Raw genomic sequence first — 27,368 nt, 5'->3', positions numbered from 1 at the left:
CGATCTGACCAATCAGTCCCACCTAGGAGACTGTTGTCCAATGAGATCCCACCAGACCACGGTCAGTGTCTGATGACTATCTATCAATGATGACCAGCTTGAGGAGTATGTGAACCCAAAATCTAATTTTTAGTATCTCTGGCACCATACCTCATTGTATAGTAAGAAGGTGAACATGGTGGATGGATATATGAGCGCAATAAGACTGTTACAGCTGTTTTTGGCCAGAGACAAGTATAGACGTGAATGTTTGGCCTGCTAACGGTTCATTTTTATGATCACTGAAATGGGACTAGAAATTTTATTTATTTGCTAACCGATAAGGGAACAAGATCTATCAGACAAGGATTTGCAGTCAATCTGCTCAGTTGGTCACTCGTAGGAAGGTCTGCTGGACATCTCTGCTTGTGCCACAGGTAAGAGCCAGTTGTCCAATGAGGTCCCACCAGACCATGCTCGGTGTGTGATGACCGTCTATCAGTGATGACCAACTTGTATGTGAACCCAAAATCTATATTTCATCATCTTTGGCATCATACAGTACCTCACTGTATAGTAAGAAGGTGGATGTGATGGCCAGATATAGGAGTGCGACAACTGTCAGAGAAACTTTTTTTTGGCCAGAGACAAATATAGACATGAATGTTTGACCTGCTAATGATTCATGTTTATACTCACAGACATGGGACCAAAAATTTTTTGTACTGGCTGTCCGATGAGGGAACTGTCAGGGCAGGGGCTGAGGAACGGACAGGCAGGCCTAACAATGTAACGCACTGGCTGACGACAACCACCACCCACAGACCGAAGTCCCCCAGGGCGCGGAGTCTAAGTCCCAGGCTGCCCTTCACCAGGGCCCCTGATGGTGGGGATGGACTTGACGCAGCCAGGAACCAGGTCGCGGCCCCCGAGACACCTCAGCTGCGGTAATGGCCGCCACCACCAATGGCGTGTAGCTGGTGGAAGAGACAAAAGAGTAGTCAGACAGGCCGGGGTCAACAACAACAGGACAAAACAGTACAGGACAGCAGACAAGAATCACAGGTCACGAGCCGGGTTCAGAAACAGAGGGTCAGATCAAAGGAGAATACAAAGAACAGTCGAGTCACGAGCCGAATCAGATACCAGGAGAGTCACGAGAGTCAGAACAGAGTAATAGCAACACAAAGACACAAAACACAAGTGCAAAGAGCATGTGCGGACCACAGGCTTATATGTCATCAGCCACACCCCTCTGGGGGATGGACCTCAGAGACCTGAAGGCATAAAAGGATTCCCACCATGCACAGCAGAAATCCAAGATGGACGCCAGCACATGGAGTAACATAACCTCAGGGAAAAGGTAGGACCTTGACAGGAACAAGATCCATCAGATAAGGATCAATCTGATCAATTGGTCCCTCAGAATGGTCTGCAGGATGTCTCTGCTTGTGCCACAGGTAACAGCCAGTTGTCCAATGAGGTCCCACCAGACCATGCTCTGTGTCTGATGACCAGCTATCAATGATGACCAGCGTGAAGAGAATGTGAACCCAAAATCTAATTCTTAGCACCTTTGGCACCATACCTCACCGTATAGTAAGAGGGTGGATGTGATGAGCGTGATACATCTGTTATAGAAGCTCTTTTTGGCTGGAGACATAGTTACATATAGTTACATAGTTAGTCTGGCTGAAAAAAGGCAAAAATCCATCCAGTTCAACAATAAGAAAAAAAAAAAAAGTTATAATCCTATACCCACAGTTGATCCAGAGGAAGGCAAAAAAAAACCCAGCAAAGCACAATGCAATTTGCTCCTGCTGGGAAAAAATTTTTTTTCCTGATCCCCCGAGAAAAGTATGGATATGAATGTATGGTCTGCTAATGGTTCATGATTATGCTCACAGAGGTGGGACCAGAAATGATATGTACTGGCTGACCCGAGAGGGAACAAGATAAGAATTTGCAGTCAATCTAGCCAGTTGTTACCTGGTAGGATGGTCTGCAGGACATCTCTCCCTGTGTTACAGGTCAGAGACTGTTGTCCAGTGAGGTCCCACCAGACTATAAGTGTGTGATTACCATCCACCAATGATGATCACCTCGAAGAGTATGTAAACCCAAAATCTATTTTTTAGTATCTTTGACACCATACCTCACAGTATAGTTTTCTTAAAGCAGATCTTTCCCCATATAATTCCCTCTTTCACATTAGCAGACTTTTATTTTTACCATTGTAAATATTTTTCTCTTCTTGTTTGCAGCCCCCCCTTCTGGATTCCTCACCTAGGTGAGGATGACTTCGATCACCCACCCACTGTCTCTTGGGATGGTCATGTCATATGCCCCAGGTGGCAGCAGGACAGTTGTGTGATTTCTATTTTGTGGAGGTCTTTGTTGGGTCTTTGGGACCTGGCAGAGACTAGCAGCATGTCTGCGTATGTGTGGGAAATTGCGCACATGTAGATATGCCGCAGGTCTTTTGTTAGGTCTTTAAGGAACTGAGAGAGACTTTAGCAGTACAGTATGTCAGGGCGTGCGTAGGGAATCCTGCACATATAGATATGCCACAGGTCTACATTAGGTCTTTGGGACCTGATACACTTTAGCAGAATGTCATCAGGGATTTCCCTATGCACGTACAGACATGCCAGGTCCCAAAGATGTAGCAGAAACCTGCAGCACATCTGTGCATGTGAGGGGAGTCCCATACATGTGTAGATACACCACTGTTAGGTCTTTGAAACCTGAGAAAGACTATTATGGTGTATCTGGGCATGTGCAGGGAGACCCATGCATGTGCAGATATGCCACGGATCTCTTAGATTTGGGACCTGGCAGACTTTTGCCATACGTTTGTGCAAACATCGGATATCCCGTGCATGTGTATGTACTCCACTGGTCTTGGTTAGGTTTTTGAGGCCTGACAGACTTTGGCAGCATCCCTGCACATGTGCAGGCATGCTGCAAGCCTCTGCAAGGTCCCAAAGACCTGCCAGAGATCTGCAATGCATCTGCACATGCAAAGGGAATCCCCATGTATGTGTAGATACGGCACAGGTCTATGTTAGGACTTTAAGACCTGCCAGAGACTGTAAGGGTGTGCCTGCGCATATGTGGGGAGACCAGTGCATTCGCAGATACGCCAAGATCTTTTAGATCTTTGGGACCTGACGGAGACTTTGTAGCATTCCTACGCATGTGCAGACATTCTGCAAGCCTCTGCCAGGACTCAAAGACCTGAAAGAGACATGCAGTGCATCTGTGCATGAAAGAAGAATCCCACACATGTGCAGATATCCTACAAGTCTATGTTAGGTCTTTGAGACTTGGCAAAGACTTTTGTGATGCGTCTGCACATGGGTTTGGAGACCCATGCATGCACTGATTTTTTTCTTTTTAAGTCCGCAAACGTGCAACTATAACAAAAAACCCGTAAGTGTTCACAAAAAAAGTGCAAGTGCAAAACACCACACGAAAAAGTGCACTTAGGGGTGTGCTTTTGTCCTACCCCTAAAGGGGCTGGACCGCTACCCTGATCCCCCGGGGCATGAAGCTCCTGACAGGGACAAGGTCCCCATTTGGTCCTCCTGGCCAAAAGGCCTGGTGGACCACCGTTCCTTGTGTCCAGCCGAAGCCGGACACCCAGTACTTGGCCAGGGGGCTCTCCCGAAGAGAAAACCCCCTAGGGATCAGGGGAGGAAGGAACCAAAAGGCCACACATCCTCCCCCTAGACTTCAGGGCAGGCCCGAGGACCCACACCCTACATCCTGTGAAAACACACACACAAGTAAGAAAAAGTGACAAAACGTGGGAGTGAAATAAATTAAATAGAAAATAAAAAAGTGGCCGTGCAAAATTGTGCACAGACCAGGCCCTGAGGCCTGTAGCAAAAATTGCCCTGGTCCTAGCCAAAAGGCCTGGTCCTAAGGGCGCTGTGCAGAAAGAGTGAAAACACAGTGACCTTGTGCCATCTTCACACTGTGGGGTCCCACACCCAGGTGTTACTAGTGGCACCCCTGAGGGCATCTACTCAGGGGGCACTGGTTTGCGGACTTTCTGCCTTCCCGACCCATGGCCAGACAAGGTAGATCCGTCCAAATCAGGAGGTACTGGGTCCTTCCGGTCTCCCCGGGGGGAATTACTCCCAGGTCCCAGCTACGTGTGGGCATCCCGGTTTCTGTCCCCCCAGTACTAGCCTTCCAGACCCCCATCATACCAGCAGGGGTACTATACAACAGCCATCCCCGCAAAGCTAGAATGGCCAGGAGCACCCCCACTGGACACTGATAAGAACAGATACTACACTTGATCTTAGCCAAAAGTCCGAGAAGCGATGCATGCATGCACTGATACACTGCACATCTGTTAGTTCTTTTGGCACTTGGCAGATTTTTGCCGTGAGTCTGTTCATGTGCAGATACGGCAGAAGTCTCAGTTAGGTCATTGGGACCTGACAGGCACCTACCATGCTCTGTGCGTGTCTGGGATGGAAAGACAGGAAGAAGACTTACAAGATAGAGGTGCAGAAGTGGATTGGCACCAGGAGAACAATAGCTGCAAGGAAACAATGCTGAACTAGAATGTTTTTTGGGTGGTTCTGTTACAAAGTTTCAAGATTTTTACTTTCAAATTGTTTCACCGTCTGACAGATTCTCTTTAAGCCTGTGACAGCCCCTTATAGATCCCAGAAGCCCAGAGAGACTATAGCCCGCCTTTACATCCAACACTTCTTTTATTTTGGCATTTGTCTGCAGATTATAAAACATTGCTACGTCTCACAGAGAGAATATGAATATATTTTTATTATGAACCCAGCGGGGGCTTTCTCAGAGTCTCTCTTCAAATATATTATCCTTTTATTTGGAAGCTGCGTAAATAATCACGCCTATCCCCCATGACGTTCTAGAGATTCCATCTCTGCAAGAGAGAAAGGCACCTTTTTTTTTTTTTTGTCATGAGATTTATACTTACTGGCTTATTCCTTCAAATGAAGCCTCTCTGCAAACACTGCCACTGTCCGTATTAACTCCGCGCTGCAAAAGAACATACAAAACAAAGGAGAAACTGTTAGAAAACCAACTAGGGGGGGGGGGGTTAATAAAAGATTAAAGGTGGAGTCCTCCCTCCCCCTTCATCAACATGCTAATGAACCTGTTTTTATGACATACCTTATTAAAGTGATGCCATCACTCCGCTCCTCGCAAGACCTCTTACTCTCTAGCTCTCTTATCTCCTCCTTCCATGCTCGTCTCCAAGACCTCTCCAGAGCTTCTCCCATCCTCTGGAACTCCCTACCCCAATCTATCAGACTATCACCTACTCTATGATCACTGAAAACCTCTCTCTTCAGGGAAGCCTATCCTGCCCTCTGCTAATTCTGGAATCCTCTACTCTTCCAACCACTCCGTCCCCCACAGTGACTACCTACTGTACCATTCACCCCACCCTCCTAGATTGTAAGCTCCCAGGATCAGGGCCCTCAAATCCCTCTTGTATTGAACTGTATTGTCTCCCACTATAATGTAAAGCGCTGAGCAAACCGTTGGCGCTATATTAATCCTGTATAATAGTAACAATAATTGGGTCTCTGTGCTTCTTTATGCAATGCATACAGATCATGGTTGGTAGGTGGAACCAGCAGGGTGCTCTATATAGTTTCCTGAAAACATCACAACACCCTGGCCTCAGTACTCCAATCAAGAGCCCTTAGCCCTAATGCAAGCAGTGTGTTAACTCTTGGGGGGAGTTATGCAAATCAAAATGCCTTGATGGGCATTCCTAGGCAGGCTGCATTTGCATATAGATCGCCCCCACACGGTCACTTATTTATTTTTTCTCCCACGTTTTGTCACCTTTCACTTTTGTGTGTGTTGTTTTCTCACCAAGATGGAGGGTGTGGGTCCTCGGGCCTGCCCTGAAGTCCAGGGGGAGGATGCGTGGCCATTAGATTCCTCCTTCCCCTGTCCCTGGGGAGTCTCTCTTCGGGAGAGCCCCCTGACCCAGTACTTGATGGTCGGCTTTGGATAGCCACAAGGAATGGGGTCCGCCAGGCCTTTCGGCTAGGTGGACCATGTGGAAACCTCAGTCCGTGTCAGGAGCCTCGCGCCCCGGGGGGATGAGGGTAGAGGTCCTACCCCTTAGGGAGGTGGACTAAAGCACACCCCTAAGTGCACGTTTTTGTGTTTGTGTTTTGCACTTGTACGTTTTTTGTCCACTTACAGGTTTTTAATTTTTTTTCGCCCCTCCACGGACGTAAAAAAAAAAAATAGATCGCCCACATGTGATGTTCAGCCTCCATGATTGAAGGAAGTGAAATCCAATGAATGAAAATGGTGGGCCAGGAACAATCAGGCTGGGGAGGACAGAGCCTGATGATGCTGGATGTCCTCCAGCCAGGTAAGGAGGCATGCTCTGTCTGACTTGCTGCAGCTTCTAATACACATTGGATCACTTTGCAGAGGTGTTTGGTAGGCGCTGAGGAGGTGACAGGTCTCCTCAAGGCTTGATTTAATCCTGTAAATGCCAAACCAGAGCATTGGCATGCATTACACACAGTTACGACACAGCCCTATAAACCTACATGAGTTGCATTCAGCGGTGGTAATGTGACCTTGTTTAACATCTGCCTTAGCTGAGAAGCACAGCCCTGAGCAGCTGTATGTCTGTGTTCAGATGGGCAGTACGAAAGGAAGGTAAAACTGCGGTTCAACCACCTGGTTTGACTGTCCCCCTGTCCGCAGGTGTGAACAGAAGCATAGTCTCCGCCCGAATCACACACCTACTGAGCGACATATCAGACTGGATGTCGCTCCACTTCCTTAAACTGAACCTCTCCAAAACCGAGTTTCTTGTCTTCCCCCCAGCCCGGACACCACCCCCCATTGACTTCTCCATCACATCCAACAACGCCACCATCAAACCCGCCCCGCAGGCCAGAGTACTTGGTGTCATTCTGGACTCCAACCTATCCTTCCAGCCCCAAGTCCAATCTTTAACAAGCTCGTGCAGACTCCACCTCCGCAACATCGCCAAAATCCGCACGTTTCTAACCCCAGAAACCACTAAACAGCTCATCCACTCCCTCATCATATCACGACTCGACTACTGCAACTCCCTCCTCACTGGCCTGCCTCGCCGCTGGCTATCCCCGCTTCAGTCCATCCTGAATACGGCTGCCAGACTCCTTCACCTTTCCAACCGCTCCATCTTCGCCACCCCCCTCTGCCAATCCCTCCACTGGCTTCCGATTGCGCAACGGATCCTAACACTGATGTACAAAGCTGTCCACCATACTGCCCCGAACTACATCACTGACCTAATATCCAAGTACCACCCAGCACGCACACTCCGCTCCTCACAAGACCTCCTTCTCTCTAGTTCCCTGGTCTCCTCCTCCCATGCCCGCCTCCAGGACTTCTCCAGGGTGTCACCCATCCTCTGGAACTCCCTGCCCCAACCCATCAGATTACCACCTACTCTCCTCTCCTTTAGGCGCACCCTGAAAACCCATCTCTTCAGGGAAGCCTACCCCACCCCCTGCTAACTTGCCAACCTCCTCCACTCTTCCTACCACCCCATCCCCCACAGCTATCTCCTCCTGTGCCACCATCCCCTCCCTCCTAGATTGTAAGCTCCAAGGAGCAGGGCCCTCGATCCCCTCATGTTTTGCATTGTATTGGTATTGTTCTGTCACATGTTCTGTCCCCCTTTGTAATGTACAGCGCTGAGCGAACTATTGGCGCTTTATAAATACTGTATAATAATAATAATAGACTGGTCAGGGGTCACAAGAAAGGACTAAACCAGAAATGAGCCCTTTGACAATTCTCTCCAGGATAAGTTTCAGCACCGCGGAGAGCTCCCTTCCTACAATCCTCCGGTGACACCGCAGCCCACAGAGATCTCCTGTTATATCTGCCACAACATACAGTATATGCGATTTATACTGTATAAATATTCTATATATACTGTAATATACGCTATATTAATTTTTATATTTTATACCATACAGATGGATTCTTATCACATCTGATGGCCATAAAGATGTTTTTATTAAACATTCTTTATCACAAACTCTTTTCTGTATAAAGATCAAGCCTCATACAAGTCGTCTTTTGCTGAACCTCAAATCATCATAAAAAGATCCTATTGGGCTTGTGTTCCCCATCCCCTCCTCTTCCCTGTTCTCCCCTCACCCTGCATTTTTCTTCACCTCCTTGCCCCTAGGATTAAAGTATAACTAAAGGCAAAACTTTTTTTCTTTTTATTTTGGATAGAACGGAGAGGATTAGAACCCCTGTCAGGTTTCAATTACTGTCTGTGTCCCCGTTAGGGAGATTCACCCTCTCTATTTGTCCTTTTTACCATTATCATTGAAATTGAAAGTAAACGAAAACCCTACATTTTGGGTTGTCCCCATAAAAGTAATAGACGGGAAATCTTTCAATGTGGACACTAGTTATGGTGACCTGGGGGGCCCCCCAGGAGATTCTCTTAGTTTACAGGGATTTCCTCTCACTTCCAGTTTTGGCAATGGCACAGGACGTTAAGGTAAACCTCCCCACGGGGACAAAGATGGCCTCCCTTACTCTATCCAAAAGCATAAAAAAATATTTTTTCTACTTTAAGTTTTGGGTAACTCCAGAGAGGTGGGGTATGGGTGGGGGGCACAGTAAAAATGTAAGGGTGGGGAATTAAAGTGGGTGAGGTCAGTGATGATAACTCATTCATTGATTCAGAAACACACATAGATCCATAACTCCGCTCAAAACTGGCCTTTCCTGCACATGGACAACCTGGGTGACGGCCATCATGGTCCGTCTCCACTCTCCATTGAAAATAAAAAGAAATATACCTCCTTGCCCCTAGGACTAAAGTATTACTAAAGGCAAAACTTTTTTTTTTTATTTTGGATAGAGTGGAGAGGATTAGAACCCCTGTCAGATTTCTATTACTGTCTGTGTCCCCTGTTCGGGAGATTGATACTCTCACATTTGGCGATAATGGTAACAATGACAAATAGAAAGTAAAAGCAAAATGCCAAATTCTGGTTTGTCCCCAGAACAGTAAGAGATAGGAAATCTTCCAATGGAGACACTAAATCTGGTGGCAACCAGGAATTGCCTCACTTTATAGGGATTTCCTGTTTTGGCTAAGGGACAAAAAGTGAAGGGAAATCTCCCCAATGTGAAACAAACCAAATGAATTTGAAGTGCAGACTTTCAGCTTTAATTCAAGGGGTTGAACATAAATATCAAGTACAAATTTTAGGAACTGCAACCATTTGTATACACAGTCCCTCCATTTTCAGGGGCTCAAATGTAATTGGACAAATGAATATAATCATAGGTAAAATGTTCATTTTTAATATTTTGTTGAGAATCCTTTACTGGCAATGACTGCCTGAAGTCTGGAACCCATGGACATTACCAAAGACTGTGTTTCCTCCTTTCTGATGCTTTGCCAGGCTCTGACTGCAGCTGTCTTCAGTTGTTCTTTGTTTGTGGGTCTTTCTGCCTTTAATTTTGCCTTCAGCAAGTGAAATGCATGCTCAATTGGGTTGAGATCAGGTGATTGACTCGGCCATTGCAGAATATTGAACGTCTTTTCCTTCAAAAGCTCCTGGGTTGCTTTTGCAGTGTGTTTTGGATCATTGTCCATCTGTACTGTGATGCACCATCCAATCAGCTTTGCTGCATTTGGCTGAATCTGGGCTGACAGTTTATCTGTAAACACTGCAGAATTCATCCGGCTGCTTCTGTCTTCTGTCCCATCATCAACAAACACCAGTGACCCATTGCCACTGGAAGCCATGCATGCCCATGCCATCACACTGCCTCCACCCATGCCATCACCCTGCCTCCACCCATGCCATCACCCTGCCTCCACCCATGCCATCACACTGCCTCCATTATGTTTTACAGATGACATTGTGTGCTTTGGATCATGAGCTGTTCCAAGCCTTCTCCACACTTTTTTCTTCCCGTAATTCTGGTACAGATTATTCATAGTTTCATTTGTTCAAAGACTGCTTTTCCAGAACTGGTCTGGCTTTTTTAGATGTTTTTTGGAAAAGTCTAATCTGGCTTTTCTATTCCTCAGGCTTATGAATGGTTTGCACCTTATGGTAAAACCCTCTGTATTTGCTCTCGTGAAGTCTTCTCTTGATTGTAGACTTTGACAACGATACGCCCACCTCCTGGAGAGTGTCCTTCACTTGTCTGGATGTTGTGAATGGGTTTTTCTTTCTCTTGTCTTCCATGGACGTCCATGCCTTTTTATGTTGCTGAGCTCACCAGTGTGTTCTTCCTTCCTCAGAATGTACCAAACTGTTGATTTGGCCACTCCTAATGTTGCTGCTATCTCACTGATGGATTTTTTTTTTTTTCATTTTTGAAGCCTTAAAATTGCCTGCTTCACTTAGACAGCTCCTTTGAACACATGATGTAGGTTCACAGCAATCGATTCCAAATGCAAATACCACACTTATAATCAACTCCAGACCTTTTACCTGCTTAATTGATGGAGTAGCCCACACCTGGCCATGAAACAGCTTTTGATTCAATTGTCCAATTACTTTTAGTCCCTTGAAAAAAGGGGGGATGGCTACGCTTAAGAGCTGTAATTCCTAAACCCTTCCTCCAATTTGGATGTACATACCCTCAAATTAAACTCGAGAGTGTGCACTTTCGGCCCATATCCATTGTATAGCTATAGCTTGAATATGTTTAGGTAAATACCTGAACAAATCGAAAATCGGGCCCGTCTCCAAATATATATGGACCTAACTGTACAGGTCTGCCAGGATCCTGTATCCACATGCATGAAATAGATCAAACTCCATTCTATTGCATAAAACATTATCCAGGACTGTGTAGGAGCGTGCTGTGTGAGCAAATGGGGCCCCATGCCATTGACAGCAATAACGTTAAGACATCTATGTGTTAGATTGCCTCCTGTATTGCAGAGCGCTGACAGCTGGCTTTATTATCACCCTCCTCTCATCTCTGACATGTGTCCGCAACCTGCCCGGCTCTTAATATCACACCAGACGACAAGTCATTTAAAAAATACACAACCGTGTCACATTACTAAGAGGAGAGGCGGAAGGGACACCCAAGGACACCATCTATAAAGAAATGCAGCAGAAACCCGATTTATGGAGAGACGTGTCTACACACAGCCTGGAAATCCATAAACAAGGATGGTCTGCTTTGTGAAATTATTATGAAGACTATGTATCAGAATGATATCACTTTCTTTCCCAACATGTCACAGTAGCCAACAGTGTAACATATTACAATATAAAAAACCAGAACCTTGTAGTCAAATGGAATATAAATAACTAAAGGAGCTGTGTTATCTGATAGTTATTCAGGCTCTGGAGCTGGGAGACAGCACGCAGGCAGGTAGTTGAAAGGGCAGCAACTGTTAGGCCTTAGGAAGCCTCTTTGCACTGAATCTCAGACAATGCAACAAAAGCTTAAAGGGGTAACTCCACTTTGTTGGAATAAATAATATAGTATAGTATATACATTTATACAATGCTACACAAGTCTCCCACTGACACCAACAGCAAGGCACCTATCCTTCAAGTAACACCAAAAACGGGGCACCATACCTTCCATTGACACCAATGACGGGGCACTATTCCTTCCAGTGACACCAACAGGGAACTATTCCTCCCACTGATACCAATGATGGGGCACTATTCCTCCCGCTGACACCAATGATGGGGCACTATTCCTCCCGCTGACACCAATGATGGGGCACTATTCCTCCCGCTGACACCAATGATGGGGCACTATTCCTCCCGCTGACACCAATGATGGGGCACTATTCCTCCCGCTGACACCAATGATGGGGCACTATTCCTCCCGCTGACACCAATGATGGGGCACTATTCCTCCCGCTGACACCAATGATGGGGCACTATTCCTCCCGCTGACACCAATGATGGGGCACTATTCCTCCCGCTGATACCAATGATGGGGCACTATTCCTCCCGCTGATACCAATGATGGGGCACTATTCCTCCCGCTGACACCAATGATGCGGCACTATTCCTCCCGCTGACACCAATGATGGGGCACTATTCCTCCCGCTGATACCAATGATGTGGCACTATTCCTCCCACTGACCCCAATGATGGGGCACTATTCCTCCCACTGACCCCAATGATGGGGCACTATTCCTAACACTGACCCCAATGATGAGGTACTATTCCTCCCACTGACACCAATGATGGGGCACTATTCCTCCCACTGACCCCAATGATGGGGCACTATTCCTCCCACTGATACCAAAGATGGGGTACGATTCCTCCCACTGATACCAGTGATGGGGTACTATTCCTCCCACTGATACCAATGATGGGGCACTATTCCTCCCACTGAAACCAACGTGTGGCACTATTCCTCCCACTGATACCAATGATGGGGCGCCATTCTCCCCACTGACACCAATGGGACAGCATTTCTCCCACTGACACCAATGAGAGAACAATGGGGCACTATTCCTCCCGCTGATGCCAATAATGGGGCACTATTCCTTCCAAAGACACCAACAATGGGGAACTTTTACTTCCAGTGACACCAACAACAGGGAACTATTCCTCCTAAGGATACCAATGATGAGGCACTTTCCTCCCACTGATGCCAATGATGGGGCGCTATTCCTTCCAAAGACACCAACAACAGGGAACTATTCCTCCCAAGGATACCAATGATGGGGCACTTTCCTCCCACTGATGCCAATGATGGGGCACTATTCCTCCCACTGATGCCAATGATGGGGCACTATTCCTCCCACTGATGCCAATGATGGGGCACTATTCCTCCTACTGATGCCAATGATGGGGCACTATTCCTCCCACTGATACCAATGATGGGGCACTATTCCTCCCACTGATACCAATGATGGGGCACTATTCCTTCCAAAAACACAAACAATGGGGAACTATTCCTTCCAGTGACACCAACAATAGGGAACTATTCCTCCCATGGATTGGATACCAATGATGGGGCACTATTCCTTGCATGGAACCCAGTGATGGGGCACTATTCCTTCAACTGACAACTACAGGGCACTGTAACCCAGACAGATACCAATGATGGGGCACTATTCCCCCCACTAACACCAAGGGTGGGACACTTTTCCACCCAATGAAACCAACGATGTGGCACTATGCCTCCCACTGACACCAATGATAAGGTACTATATCCCCCCCCCCCCCTTCCCGACTGATACCAGTAAAGGAGCACTATTCCTTCTCCTGCTAACCACATGTACATTTTGTTACGCTCACCAACCACCAAGCCTGAGGCAATCTCTACTCCAGCTGACCGCAGACTGTCCCCCCCCCCCCCCCCCCCAAATTCTGAATGACAGTAAACTACCCTTTTGCTTAGAAAAGAACTATAAGTTATGCCTAGTAGCCTGGCTTTGGTAGCACTCCAGGGGTCCTCCAAATTAAGAATTCCACAAAAAAAAAAAAAAAAGAGAGCCCCCAACGACTGTGTCCAGAGTTTTAAGAACCTTTACTGTTATTATCAAACATAAGGCAGCGAACAGGTAATGAATGCATATCGGGGACATAAATCCCCCCTCATCAGATCTTGTACAATGTAACAAAACTGCATCTACTGGATTCAAAGCAAAAGCTCCTGGATATAAAATTCTGACAGGAGATATGCATCATCACATTTCATTCTTTCACCTGTCAGATTTATATCCAGGAGCTTTTGATTTGAATCCAGTAGACACAGTTTTGCTACATTATGACTCTATAACTAAGCCCCGGTGGGTGGCGTGAAACGCGTAGAGCAGTGCGCCAAGTAACTAACCTAGGTCAGAGTTTTGCTACATTGTTTAAGCCCTGATAAAAGGGGGATTTTTTTTCGGCCCCCGAAACACACTGAATGTACATCAATATACTTTTATATATATAAAATATAAATAAATTAAAATATAAAATGCATAATAAATTGTCTTTTCACTGTCCAGCCATAGTCTAGAGCAGTGTTTCTCAAGCTTTTTTCAGTCAAGGCACCCTTTAAAATGATGGACAATCTTGAGGCACCCCAATCTAAAATGTGAAAACTATTCTAATAGTTCTATATAACGCAGCAACCTCCACACATGTAGGACACCCAACATTAGAGGTGATTTATTCTTCCAAAGCAAATATACTTTTGCACACTGGTACTGTGGATTATTCCAAGGTTTCTCTTCTCCCTCAGTTTTTCTCCATCACTGAGCTAATATGACCCCAGCACTGATGGAGAGGGGCAGGGGAGGGTCAAACCTGGATGCTGTGCAGGCAGCTGACACCCTCCTTATCAACTGATGATGTCATTGGTTGTCAGGATGCCAGCGGCTAGAAGGTCGTAATGGTGCACAATGAAAACCTGTGGCTTTGTGTAACTAATAGGCAGGCTTGTTCCACCCACTGGCTTGTATACAAGTTTTGGGCAATTTATAGACATTTTGCCAAGGCACCCCTCAAGAAACCTCAAGGCACCCCTGATTGAGAAAGGCTGGTCTAGAGGAGGGTCCTTAATGATCTGGGCTCAGAGGAAGTAGATTGAATGGTGCTTGAATTAGACTGAGGACATCTAGCGGTGGAAAAGAGGTATGGGGGAGGGGGGTTGCAAGATGAAGATGAATGTTGCAGAAAAAGCTGCTTTATTTATTGGTTACTCTAGGTCAAAGTCTAATCGTTTTACACTTGCTTTAGAATTTTTTTTCCTTTTAAAACACATATAGTTTACGTCTCAGAGTGCCAACAGATGTACGTACCATTCCCATTTGGATCGCAATCACGTAAAGTAAAACTCTGATAACTATCGGAGTGTAAACAATTATTCCAGCACGCGCATCAACAGGAACACAGCGCCCAAGTAAGTCTTTTGCCTCCCCACCACTCAACAGCTCAGTGAGAGATGCTTTCATTAAAAGCTACGAGAGCACGGGAGCAAAGCGTAGCGGCCGACTTGCCCGAACGCTGGCAGTCACTCTCATCAAAGCATTAGCAATAAAACGGTTTTAATGAGATGCATTAAATAGTCACATTCACCTCACAAGTCATTTAGAAAGGAAAAATCCTGTCCACGAGTGACCTGAGAGGACGCCGATATTGCAAGCTGCAAGTAACATCACAAATCATTAATACGATTAGACTAAATTAAACCTCTTTGAAAGTACAATCAAGTAATGGGATGGGATTCATGGCAGCATAATGACTTTTATTTAAAGGGAACGGATAATAGGAACAAAGTGGTAGCACTGAGAGCCAATCAGGTGTGCTGCATGCAAATAGGCTGACAGAAGAAGAGAGCATATGGATGATGTCCAATCCCAGGCTAGAGTTGGGGACCTAGTTGTACTGATTGAATCTGACCTCCAGCCTTCTCTTCAGTCTTACACAGTTGTACAGGCTTCTCTCATGTACTGAAATGGTTTACTCGGATTCACATCAGAGGCCCTCCCATCACATCAGAGGCCCCTTCTTCACATCAGAGGTTCTCCCATCACATCAGAGATCCTCCCTTCAAATCAGGAGCTCTTCCAACCCCCATCACCTCAGAGGTCCCCTCCATCACATCAGAGGTCCCCTCCATCACATCAGAGGTCCCCTCCATCACATCAGAGGTCCTGCCTTTACATCAGAGGTCCCCTCATCACATCAGAGGTCCTGCCTTTACATCAGAGGTCCCCTCATCACATCAGAGGTCCTGCCTTTACATCAGAGGTCCCCTCATCACATCAGAGGTCCTGCCTTTACATCAGAGGTCCCCTCATCACATCAGAGGTCCTGCCTTTACATCAGAGGTCCCCTCATCACATCAGAGGTCCTGCCTTTACATCAGAGGTCCCCTCATCACATCAGAGGTCCTGCCTTTACATCAGAGGTCCCCTCATCACATCAGAGGTCCTGCCTTTACATCAGAGGTTCTCCCATCACATCAGAGGTCCTGCCTTTACATCAGAGGTTCTCCCATCACATCAGAGGTCCTGCCTTTACATCAGAGGTTCTCCCGTCACATCAGAGATCCTCCCTTCAAATCAGGAGGCCCCCCCCGTCACCTCAGAGGTTCCCTCCGTCACGTCAGTGGTCCGCCCCTTCCCGTCAGTGGTCCGCCCCTTCCCGTCAGTGGTCCGCCCCTTCCCGTCAGTGGTCCGCCCCTTCCCGTCAGTGGTCCGCCCCTTCCCGTCAGTGGTCCGCCCCTTCCCGTCAGAGGTCTCCCCTTCCCGTCAGAGGTCTCCCCTTCCCGTCAGAGGTCTCCCCTTTCATCACAGATCCCCTATTCCCATCAGAAGTCCCCCATTCACATTAGAGGTCTCCCTTTCACATCAGAGGTCTCCCTTTCACATCAGAGGTCTCCCTTTCACATCAGAGGTCCCCCATCACTTCATAGGTTCCCCTACACATCAAAATCCCCTCTATGCATCAAAGGCCTCCCACTACAGAGTCCCTACCCAACCCCCCAAGATCACAGAGCCTTCTCACCTATCTCTGTTTAAGGGCAAACTGGGTCCCATGCTTGTGGTATCTGACCTAGTCCTTTCCTCCCCCAGCCTGACTGTGCCTGTCCAGCACCCTTTCATTAATTGGATTTCAGTTCTTTGAATTATGGTGACTAGGCATCACATGGAAATACAGCCTGCCTAGGAATGTTCACTTCTCCAGACTAACACCCAACGTTCAAGGTATTTTGATATTTGTCTAACTCCACCCAAGAGCCAGCCCACTGCTTGCACCAGAACTTAGGGTTTTTGAGAGGAGTACTGCCACAGGGTGCTGTGATGCGCTCTGGAAGCTTCTGTACAGCACCCTTCTGTCCCTCCCACCAACCATGATCTCCCTGCACTGCATAGAAAAGCACAGAAACCTACATAATAAAGTATGTAATGGTAACGGAAAGGTTGTATTAAAAAACGTAATTTGCATATTATTGGGAGGGGAGAGGAGTGGAGGGAGGGGGATCAAGGAAGACACATATAAACAGAAATAATCTTCAGCTTTAAATGCAATTGGGAAAGGTCAGGTCACAGAGCTGAATATATAAAAAAAAAATCCACATACAAAAGTGTCCAAAATAAAACATTAATTAATGTCCCCAATGTTCTAAACACCATCCGTGAAACATCTTTTTCTTCTTCTCAATTCAGGAAGTCTCCAGTAATCACATACGTCAAAAAAACAAAAACTCAAAATAGTGTCATATCCTTTATACAATTAAAGTATATACCCCACACTGTGCAAAAAAGAAAAAAAAAAAAAAGTTTTTTTGCAAAAGTATAGATATAGATGCATTCAGCTACACACGCACATATATTCCATAACCTTAAATATATAATCAAACTTTTCAGTGTGAAACACTCCAAAATGTGTGCACTCCAACAAATCAGTGAAGCATTCCTGTGTATATCACCCCACTCTATTCAACTGTGCTCAAAAACCACTCCAACTCGTGCAGCAATGAATACCGTATTTTTCGCTCCATAAGACGCACTTTTTTCCCCCAAAAAAAGGGGGGAAAATGTCAGTGCGTCTTATGGAGCGAATATAAAGCGGCCGGTCCGATATTTCTGCCGCCACCATGTCAGAATACCGGGCCGGCCGCTCAGCTGTTCTCTCCTGCAGGGCCTTACCTGTTCCTCGCTCCAGCGCTGCACAGTCTTCCCGCGCTGGCTTCTGTGACAGCCGGGTGCCCACTGCGCATGTGCTGCTCTTTGTGAATGATCCGGTGTCTTCTGGGACACATGAAAGGTCCCAGAAAGCGCCGGGCCATTCACAAAACGCACCGCTTCTCGCACATGCGCAGTGGGCACCCGGCTGTCACAGAAGCCGGCCCGGGAAGAAGAGGGAAGGCAACTCCACGGAAGTGGGAGCGGGTACCTGTCAAATTCAGGTACCCGCTCCCCCTCCCTCCCCAAAGGTCCACAGTCTCTGGTCATTCCCTTCACTGTCTGCAGTCTCTGGTCATTCCCTGCACTGTCTGCAGTCTCTGGTCGTCCCCTGCACTGTCTGCAGTCTCTGGTCGTCCCCTGCACTGTCTGCAGTCTCTGGTCGTCCCCTGCACTGTCTGCAGTCTCTGGTCATTCCCTGCACTGTCTGCAGTCTCTGGTCATCCCCTGCACTGTCTGCAGTCTCTGGTCATCCCCTGCACTGTCTGCAGTCTCTGGTCATTCCCTGCACTGTCTGCAGTCTCTGGTCGTCCCCTGCACTGTCTGCAGTCTCTGGTCGTCCCCTGCACTGTCTGCAGTCTCTGGTCATTCCCTGCACTGTCTGCAGTCTCTGGTCATTCCCTGCACTGTCTGCAGTCTCTGGTCATCCCCTGCACTGTCTGCAGTCTCTGGTCATTCCCTGCACTGTCCGCAGTCTCTGGTCATTCCCTGCACTGCCCGCAGTCTCTGGTCATTACCTGCACTGTCCGCAGTCTCTGTTCATTCCCTGTACTGTCCGCAGTCTCTGGTCATCCCCTGCACTGTGTCCGCAGTCTCTGGTCATCTCCTGCACTGTGTCCGCAGTCTCTGGTCATCTCCTGCACTGTGTCCGCAGTCTCTGGTCATCTCCTGCACTGTGTCCGCAGTCTCTGGTCATCTCCTGTACTGTGTCCGCAGTCTCTTGGTCATCCCCTGTACTATGTCCGCAGTCTCTGGTCATCTCCTGCACTGTGTCCGCAGTCTCTGGTCATCTCCTGTACTGTGTCCACAGTCTCTGGTCATCCCCTGTACTATGTCCGCAGTCTCTTGGTCATCCCCTGTACTTTGTCCGCAGTCTCTGGTCATCCCCTGTACTGTGTCTGCAGTCCATTGGTTCAGAATATTTTTTTTTCCTTGTTTTTCACCTCTAAAACCTAGGTGCGTCTTATGGTCAGGTGCGTCTTATGGAGCGAAAAATACGGTAATTACCCTCTGGGTATATCAGAAAGGCATATCGCAAGACTGGGATAATCTCTTTCTTCAGGATCTACCCATCTTTTCCTCCAATTTCCTCATGGACAAATCAGTAGTTAGAGAAGGTAAATTCAATGTAGTACAAATTTATTCAGCAACTTACATCAAAGATTACGAAAAGCAGCTCCTCACATAAGAGACAGGGTCTATGGACAAAGCTAAGGGAACAGTAACCGCATGTTCCCTCTTCCAAAATGGCCGCGATCGCGCTTCCGGTTTGACGTCGATGCGTCAGACGTCACGTGTGTCTGACGCGTTTCGTCACTTCTTTTGACTTTTCCTGTGTAGCTGAACACATCTATATCTATACTTTTGCAAAAAAAAAATTCTTTTTTTTTTTTGCACAGTGTGGGGTATATACTTTAATTGTATAAAGGATATGACACTATTTTGAGTTTTTGTTTTTTTGTGATAGGTATGTGATTACTGGAGACTTCCTGAATTGAGAAGAAGAAAAAGATGTTTCACGGATGGTGTTTAGAACATTGGGGACATTAATTAATGTTTTATTTTGGACACTTTTGTATGTGAATTATATTTGTAAAAAGAAAAGTTTTTTTTTTTATATATTTAGATTAACTTTCAAGGGTGGAAGTGATTTACTTTTCTATAAAATTGGGGTTGATTGAGGGAGTGTGGTGCTGTTTAATTAATATAGGTCACAAAGCTGGCTCTGCTATCTGGCAGTGCTGTGTAAATCTCGGGTCTGGATGGGCAAAAATACTAAATCTTTTGCAGGTAAAACAGATTCCATATATATGTATTGCATGTGTGCATTTAGTTGTTTGCCTGGAGTTCAGCTTTCATGAACACCAGAGGAAAAAAAAAAAACATTGCTGGGAAACCTATTTATTAAAAAACTGAAAATGAGAAGAAAAGGTGATAAGTGGGTAAACATATGACACTTATATGACTTATTATTGACAATAATGTCAGATATAACAAATGAGACAAAATTACTGAAGAAATGATACAACAAGCACATTCTTCTGATATTGATAAAGGTAAGAAATCGCTGACTTTCTCTTTGCTGGTCAAACCTACAAATGAAGAGCAATCAGGACCTTTGAAACCCGAGATAGGAGAAAATCACAATCATGCACAGCCATAACAGGAGCCATATCTTACCAGAGTGAGAAGGACTGATGGGCTCTTTGCACTTAGGACTTTTGCAATCTGGTAAAAGAAAGAATAAATATTAGGAGAATAAATGGGATCAAAACAAAATAAGAGACTAAAAGAGATAAAAAAATTTTTAGAAGACTGAAAGAATAAAAAAAAAAAAAAAAAAAAAAATTATATATATATATATATATATATATATATATATATATATATATATATATATATATATATATATATATATAAATAAATAAAAAGACACAAAAAGAGATCAACAAAAAAATGTAAGAAACTAATAGGGAAAAAAAAAGGACACTAAAGGGATTAAAAAATATAAAAAACTAAAGGGATTCAAAATATAAGGGATTAAAGGGGTAAAAAAGTAAAGAATAAAATGAATACAAAATATATATTAGAGACTAAGGGGATCAAAAAGCCTTTCAACTGAATCAGTATCCTGTATGGATATACTGTCTGGTGGAGCTGGAGTGCCCAGGTTCCCCATTGTAACCTTTCAATAAAAATATAAAAAAAGGGAAGTCTGTTCCATGTAACCAATACTCTTTTAGTAGTTACCCTTGTACGTTTCTCCTCCTAGTTTGAAGTAAAGTCCCCAAGTCCTTGAGCTCAGCTTCAGACTGAAAATACTTCTCACCGGATCCTTAATCACACAAAGTTTTCATCCAGAAACTGATCCACCCCACACTGGTCATCTGGTAAACTGAAGACCCCCTGATTCTGATCAGGAAATTCCAAACACACCCCCTTCAGGCTGTTTACATACAGAAAACCTGAAGCCAGTATAAGAAGGTTTCTTACAGCCACCAATAAAAATCAAGTTTGATTGTAATTGGTGGTACAGGAAGTAAAGAGAGAGGACCTTACAAAGCACAGGCTCTAGGAGGGACAGTTGCAGTGACCCTGTGAGGTGTTGTCTAGATTCTGGCTAAAGGAAATACAATCCCAGCAACCCTGCAGGGTGCTCTCTTGATTTTTGCTGCAGTGAATTACAGACATATCACATTAAGGCAAATTGAGGGACGTTTCGCATCTTTTCTCACGCCTGCATGATATATTTAGAGGGGGCCAAACTGAGACTCAATTAGAAAGCGATAGTCTGAAGGCAAACAGTTTCTGCCATGTCCTCTCCATCTCCTGAGGGCTTGAAAGGAAACATTCACTATTCTCTTGCTTTACAAAACCCATAATACATTGGGACACCATTGTCATGGACGCGACTTGTATTAAATATCTGAATTTAAATAAATAGTAAGAAAAAGAGATCTCACATGTCAGCTTAAAAATCTATAAATTAGGAGAGGCTCTGTCACCACCCCATGCATATTACATTTAAGATGCTAGTCATTTTTTATTGATGGTACACTTCAAAAGTACTACTAATCTTCTCTGCATGTCAGAGGCCCTTTATGCCAGCCTGATGCTGCAGCTCCCTCTTGCCGGCCCTGGCATCACCCGTTCTCCTGACCAGTATTTCATGATCTGCAAAGACTTCTTGCTGCACACCATCACTGCAGAATAAAAAATGAAAGGCAGCCAAGCCTATAGAAATATGAGTAGATTTACTCAACATCTTCAGTATAATGCACTGAATGCAGACAGGGTCTCTTAAAAATTAAAGATGACCCAACTGGTCAAGACATATGCAACTTTAATATAAAAACAAGGGAAAAATTGTATTTTTTGAAATATGTCTGTCAGGGACCCTGTCGCCGTGCAGCCGTGCGACGGCGACAGATCCTTCGGGTCGCAGCGGTGCGGGAGCACATGCGCAGAAGTGCGCGCATGCGCAGTAGAGTCCACGTCACCGCCAGGCGGGCTATTTAAACCTGCAATACAGTACAATCAATGCCTTCTGATCTACAACATCCCTGCACTTATTACCTGATCCTGTTGCTTGTATTCTGATCTGACCTAAGAAAGAACTCCGCCTGCACTGACCTCGGCTATCCCTGACCATCCGCTTGCCTGCTCCCTTGTACTTGATCTGCCCGCTTAATACTGACCTGGCTTGTCTGACTCTGCTGCATCTACTTACCTGCACCTGGCTTGCATTCTGACGGCTGCCATACTTACCTGCTGCTGCACCCACAGTCCTGCACCTGGCCTGCATCCTGATGTTTGCCATACTTACCTGTCGCTGCACCCACGGTCCTGCATCTGGCTTGCATCCTGATGTTTGCCATACTTACCGGTCGCTGCACCCACGGTCCTGCATCTGGCTTGCACCCTGATGTTTGCCATACTTACCTGTCGCTGCACCCACGGTCCTGCATCTGGCTTGCATCCTGACATTTGCCATATATACCTGCCGCTGCACCCATGGTCCTGCACCTGGTCTGCATCCTGGTCACTGCCATACCTGCCTGCTACCGCATCCACGTTCCGGTGTCCAGTCCCAGTCTGCATCCTGATTGCCACCAATACCTGCCCGCTGCTGCACCTACTTTCCTGCATCCGCACCTGGCCTGCATTTGGATCTCCTGGGTCTTCAGCTACCTGCCGCCAGCTCCAGATCCACCCAGCACTAGTGCCACTCCTGGCTCTGCGCCCTCTGTTCCCACTATCAGGGGCTCCGAGCGGGAGTCATAAGATGACGCCTTCTCTCCACATCAGGCTCCCCAACCAGGTACGTGACAATGTCACCAAAGATCACTAAATTCCAAATAGAATACCTCGACCTGTTGTTTTTAGTAGATAGAATACAGAATTCCTCTTAGCTGCTTTAAGAAGAGAAGCACCAGCAACAGCAGGATACAGGAGTCGGAGTACTTACATCACAGGTGTAGTGAACTTCATCCACAGCGTACTTCCCCTTAAAGTGCTCTGGAGGGTGAATACTGGAAGATGGGGGAAAAAAAGGCTCAGACACTTTGATTTACAGTGGACATAAATTCATCAATTAGATATTCCACATAAGAATGAGAGAGGTTTAAACATGAGTAAGAATGTTACTGAGAAGCAGCCTGGCTAAACTTGGATAGGTAGTTTACATTTCAAGGGGGAATCTGATGAAACATTTCATGACCCAACCATAATACCTTGCATCTTCTAACGCATCCTTTTTTCAACTAGAGTTCACCGAAACCTTAGGGTTCCTCCAGAGGTTGCTAGTGGTTATTTCACCTCTAATGTAACCACTAATTTATAAAATATTCTTCTTCCAACTGTCCACTAATGTAAGGGAGGGTCTACTCCAAAACTGTAAAGGACATTCCTAAACGGTCTACCAATGTGAAGAGTCCTACTGACCATAAATATAAGAGGCCCTTCTATGCTTTCTAAACTGGCCACCAATATGGAGGGTCCCTTGTACAACTGGGCAAAAATCTAAGAGGCCCTCCTCTGCTGACCACCAAATTAAAGGAGGTACTTTGTTCCCTAATCATCAATTTAGGGGACATTTCTCCACTAGCCACCAATGTAAGGGGTCCCTTTTCCCACTGACTAGAAATGCAAGAGGTCCTTCTTTGCTGACCACCAGGGGGTTCTTCTTGACTAATCGTCAATGTAGGGGGCATTTCTTTACTAGCCAGCAATGTGGGGTCTTTCCTTGTCCCACTGACCACAAATATAAGAGGTCCTTCTCTGCTGACTGCCAGGGGGCTCTTCTTCAATAATCATCAATGTACGGGGCATTTCTCGACTGGTCACCAATGCCGGGGTCCCTTGTCTCACTGACCATGAATATAAAGTGGTTCTTCTTTACTGACCACCAAATGTAAGGAGGTCTTTCTTCAATAATCATCATTTAAGAGGCATTGTTCCACTGATCACCAATGTAGGTGGTCCCTTGTCCTACTGACCATAAATGTAAGATGCCCTTCCCTGCTAACTGCAATAAGCAAGGGGGCCCTTCCTGAGCCATCAATATACGAGGCATTTCTCCACTGGCCACCAATGTGAGGGGTCCTTTATCCCACTGACTATAAAAGTAGGAAGCTTTTCTTCAAGAAGCGTCCAGGGGGCCATTCTTCAAGAACCATCAATTTAGGGGGCACTTCTCCATTGGCCATCAATGTGATGAGTCCCCTTTTCAACTGACCATGAATGCAAGAGGTCTTTCTATGCAGACCCCTAATGTACGAGGGCCCTACTTCACTAATGATCAATGTATGGAGCATTTCACGACTATCCACCAATGTGAGGGGTCCCTTGTCCTACATAACATAAATGTAAGATGCCCTTCACTGCTGACCACCAAAAGTAAGGGGGAATCTTCCTCTTCCTGAAACATCAATATACACTGGCCACGAATGTGGGGGGACCCTTTACAAAATGACCACTAATGTAGGAGGTCCTTCTGTGCTGATCCTCAATTGTAAGGGGGTTCTTCTTCACTAGTCATCAGTTCCATAATTATGCTCATATACCGTGAGCTATAGATACAGTATAATAATTTTAAGACGTTTCCTGAGACATGAAAATTTTTTTAAGGGATCCTTAAGGGTTGAGAAAGGCTGTTCTAATTGCTGTGCATTAACAGATGATAGTAGAGCTACACATAGAGGAGACTGTAGTTTGATGCCAACAGTGAAACTCACATAAAACCAGTTTTATATGGAAACCCTCATTGATTTAATTAGCAGAAAAGCAAAATACTGCAAAGAATTCTCGCTTCTGGTGTCACCAAGAGATATCAAAAACCAGTGGATGGCCTATGCCACTGGTACCCGACCATCAGTGAGATAACCTGTTTGGAGTGATAATGGCCTTTAAATATTTATTTCATGTTCAAATGGTTTGTACCAAACAGAAGGAAGTTTTCTTAAAGTGTAACTGTACCTTTGGTGTGGCTACACTTATTGACTTGTTACAATGTACAGTCTAAAAAAAAAAAAAAAAGAGACTGAGGAAATGCTTCCTCCTGCCTGTAGCAGACTGATGACATCATCTAGGCAAAGCGACTGACTGGAATTCAAGAATGCTTTTTAATGATAAAAGATGGAGCTTTTGAAAGAAATGATACTTTTATCATATATTGTGACATGTCAGGGTTTTAGTCACGCGGTCCACTTTAAACGCGTCTCTGTCTAGTATTTAATAAGTCGCCTTGCTAAACGGCTCACAGACCTCTGATCCCCGCCAAGAGCCGCCAGCGCCATTACGGAAAAGGCGATGATTCCGACGTAAGCCTCCTTGGGTATTTGCAGAACTTGTGAGCAATATGAATTGTTGTCTTGTGGATTGGGGATAAAACCGCGGATATCAAGCAAGATGTCAGCGCATTTCTCTCCCTGACATTTCGATATCCGGGAGGAAATGATGTAAAGTATAAATATTGTTTGAACGCTGTACATAATGATAACCCGGGGGACCGGGCGCGCTTCTCCTGCTACATCTGCTGTGAAGAGACACGACAGAGTGGCGGCGAGATTGGTTGGGTGAGAAGGTGACTGAGCAGCCAATTAGAGGCAAGTCAATTAGCGCCAATCAAGGGCCAGATTCCCAGAATGCTCAGACATTTGTCAAGTCAACAGATGGACTGTTCCGAGTGTCTCACCTCTTGTTTAGATTTAATGTCTGCGAGACGAAGAAAAGAACAAGAAAAATAAGACGATGAATAATACATGGCTGCTGAGGTGGAACACCGAGCGGATTTCAAGGAGGGAAGCAGATGGTGGAGATGGACGAATTTCTGGTCAAAGAATTACAGAGAGCCTATGTAAATGGGACTTAAAGTCAACAATCAAAATCAACGTGGTAAAGCTGAACTCCAGGCAGATATAAAAGACACAAATTAATGCAAAGATTTCATAATAAATCCTTACATGTATTATTTTTTAAAGGATACGTTCACCTTTCATAACATGTAACATGTCACACCCGTATACAGGGTGTAACATGTAATGAATGGACCGGCCCCCACTCCCCACCCCGGCTCCCCCACTTTAAAAAAACAAAAAAAAATGCGGCTCCACCCATTTGGCCTCATCGCTCATTCACAGAACCCTGTGAATGAGAAAACTACAAGTCCCAACAGCCGTAGCAGCTGTCGCCTTGTAATTCTCAATGTACTTGTGGCGCTGTGGTAGTTCATTGATTCTTCCTGTCAGTATATCTGCTTGCGCCTACATCCAGTATGGGCAAGCAGATATACCGACAGGTCTGCAGGAGACCAGCATGGCACCAGCAATCAGCAGATCGCTTTACAGGCTCCTGCAACAAAAAATTATAAAAATGCACATTTTTTTACTTGCAAAAAAATATACATTTATTATTTTTTGGCAAAAGGTGAACTTATCCTTTAAGGTGATCTCCATCCTTCCCTTCAGTCTTGCACAGGTGTACCGGCTCCTCCCCTTCAGTCTTGCACAGGTGTACCGGCTCCTCTCCTGGACTGAAACGGCTTACTCTAATTTCACTGCACACTGTGAGCTTCTCACAATGTGCATTAGAAGCTGCAGCAAGTCAGATAGAGCCCCGCCTCTTTTCCTGGCTGGAGGAGCACTTATTCTCTGGCACTCCTATACACCAACATACAGATTCAAGAAGAAAGAACCAGTCACGGTTGTCTCAAGCAGCCAGCTTTCACAGTTGTTACAAGTAATATGAATGGTTTGCCATGCTCACGTTCAAGACTTGTAATTCACGGCTGACTGGTGCCGATATTTTGAGATGTTATTTACTCGAGCGCAGCAGAAAATTCATTTGCAGAGACAATATTTGTCCGCACACATACGTATCTGTCTTTTCGTAGACAGGACTAGAGCGGCCAAAGAGAGAAAAAAAGATTTGATCAGCCTTGGATATAAAGAGAACAGTTCACCCATCTATCATTTTCTGCCCGCCAACTAATTCAATAAAAACGATCTGAAATACGATTGATACTCCATTCTACAAAAAACAGATATGACTTCACTGGATGCATGCTTGTTCTTGGCCAGAGTCTCAAGATATTAGCCAAGTGAATTGCATTTTCAGTAGGTGGCCATCAAAGGCAGCCTCCGTGTTTTCTCAGCTGAGAGGTTTCCTTTAGCGTGGACCTGGACATCCCTGTAACTCGTCACAGTGTTTCAAGCTGAAGTGTCCGGCTCATAGTAAGTAAGACCAATTAAAGAGGCTTTATTTCAGAAGTGGGCGGATCCAGGCTGCTCAGACTCCTGGTCTGTTCCACCCACCTATACCTACATCAGGTGATTGTCAAGTCAGAGGACTTCCAGTCTGTCCCGCCCATCCAAGCCTGCATCAAGGAAGGTCAGGGGACCTCTTGGTCTGTCCTGCCCATCCTTACCTGCATTAGGTGGTTGGCAGGTCAGGGAACTAACAGTCTGCCCTGCCC

At 45.7% G+C, this 27,368-nt stretch overlaps 1 protein-coding gene and 1 pseudogene across 1 annotated transcript in view; both read right to left on the bottom strand.

Annotated features, from left to right (window-relative positions):
- PEPD (peptidase D) overlaps positions 1-27,368 on the bottom strand; it is a 241,348-nt gene that overhangs the window by 181,137 nt on the left and 32,843 nt on the right. The window contains exons 4-6 of the mRNA XM_089659763.1: positions 22,863-22,926; positions 20,075-20,122; positions 4,955-5,016 (exon numbers count right to left, since the gene is read on the bottom strand). Coding sequence (XP_089515889.1) covers positions 4,955-5,016; positions 20,075-20,122; positions 22,863-22,926 — 174 coding nt within the window. The remainder of the gene's footprint in view (positions 1-4,954; positions 5,017-20,074; positions 20,123-22,862; positions 22,927-27,368) is intronic.
- Positions 4,203-4,318, bottom strand: LOC149438519 (U2 spliceosomal RNA; annotated as a pseudogene).

The sequence above is a fragment of the Staurois parvus genome, unplaced genomic scaffold (assembly GCF_062004578.1).
Source record: "Staurois parvus isolate SC_StPar_1 unplaced genomic scaffold, SC_StPar_1.0 ptg001183l, whole genome shotgun sequence".
NCBI classification, from domain to species: domain Eukaryota; kingdom Metazoa; phylum Chordata; class Amphibia; order Anura; family Ranidae; genus Staurois; species Staurois parvus.
The sequence above is the reverse complement of the archived record's forward strand: the minus strand, read 5'-3'. Positions and strand labels throughout refer to the sequence as shown.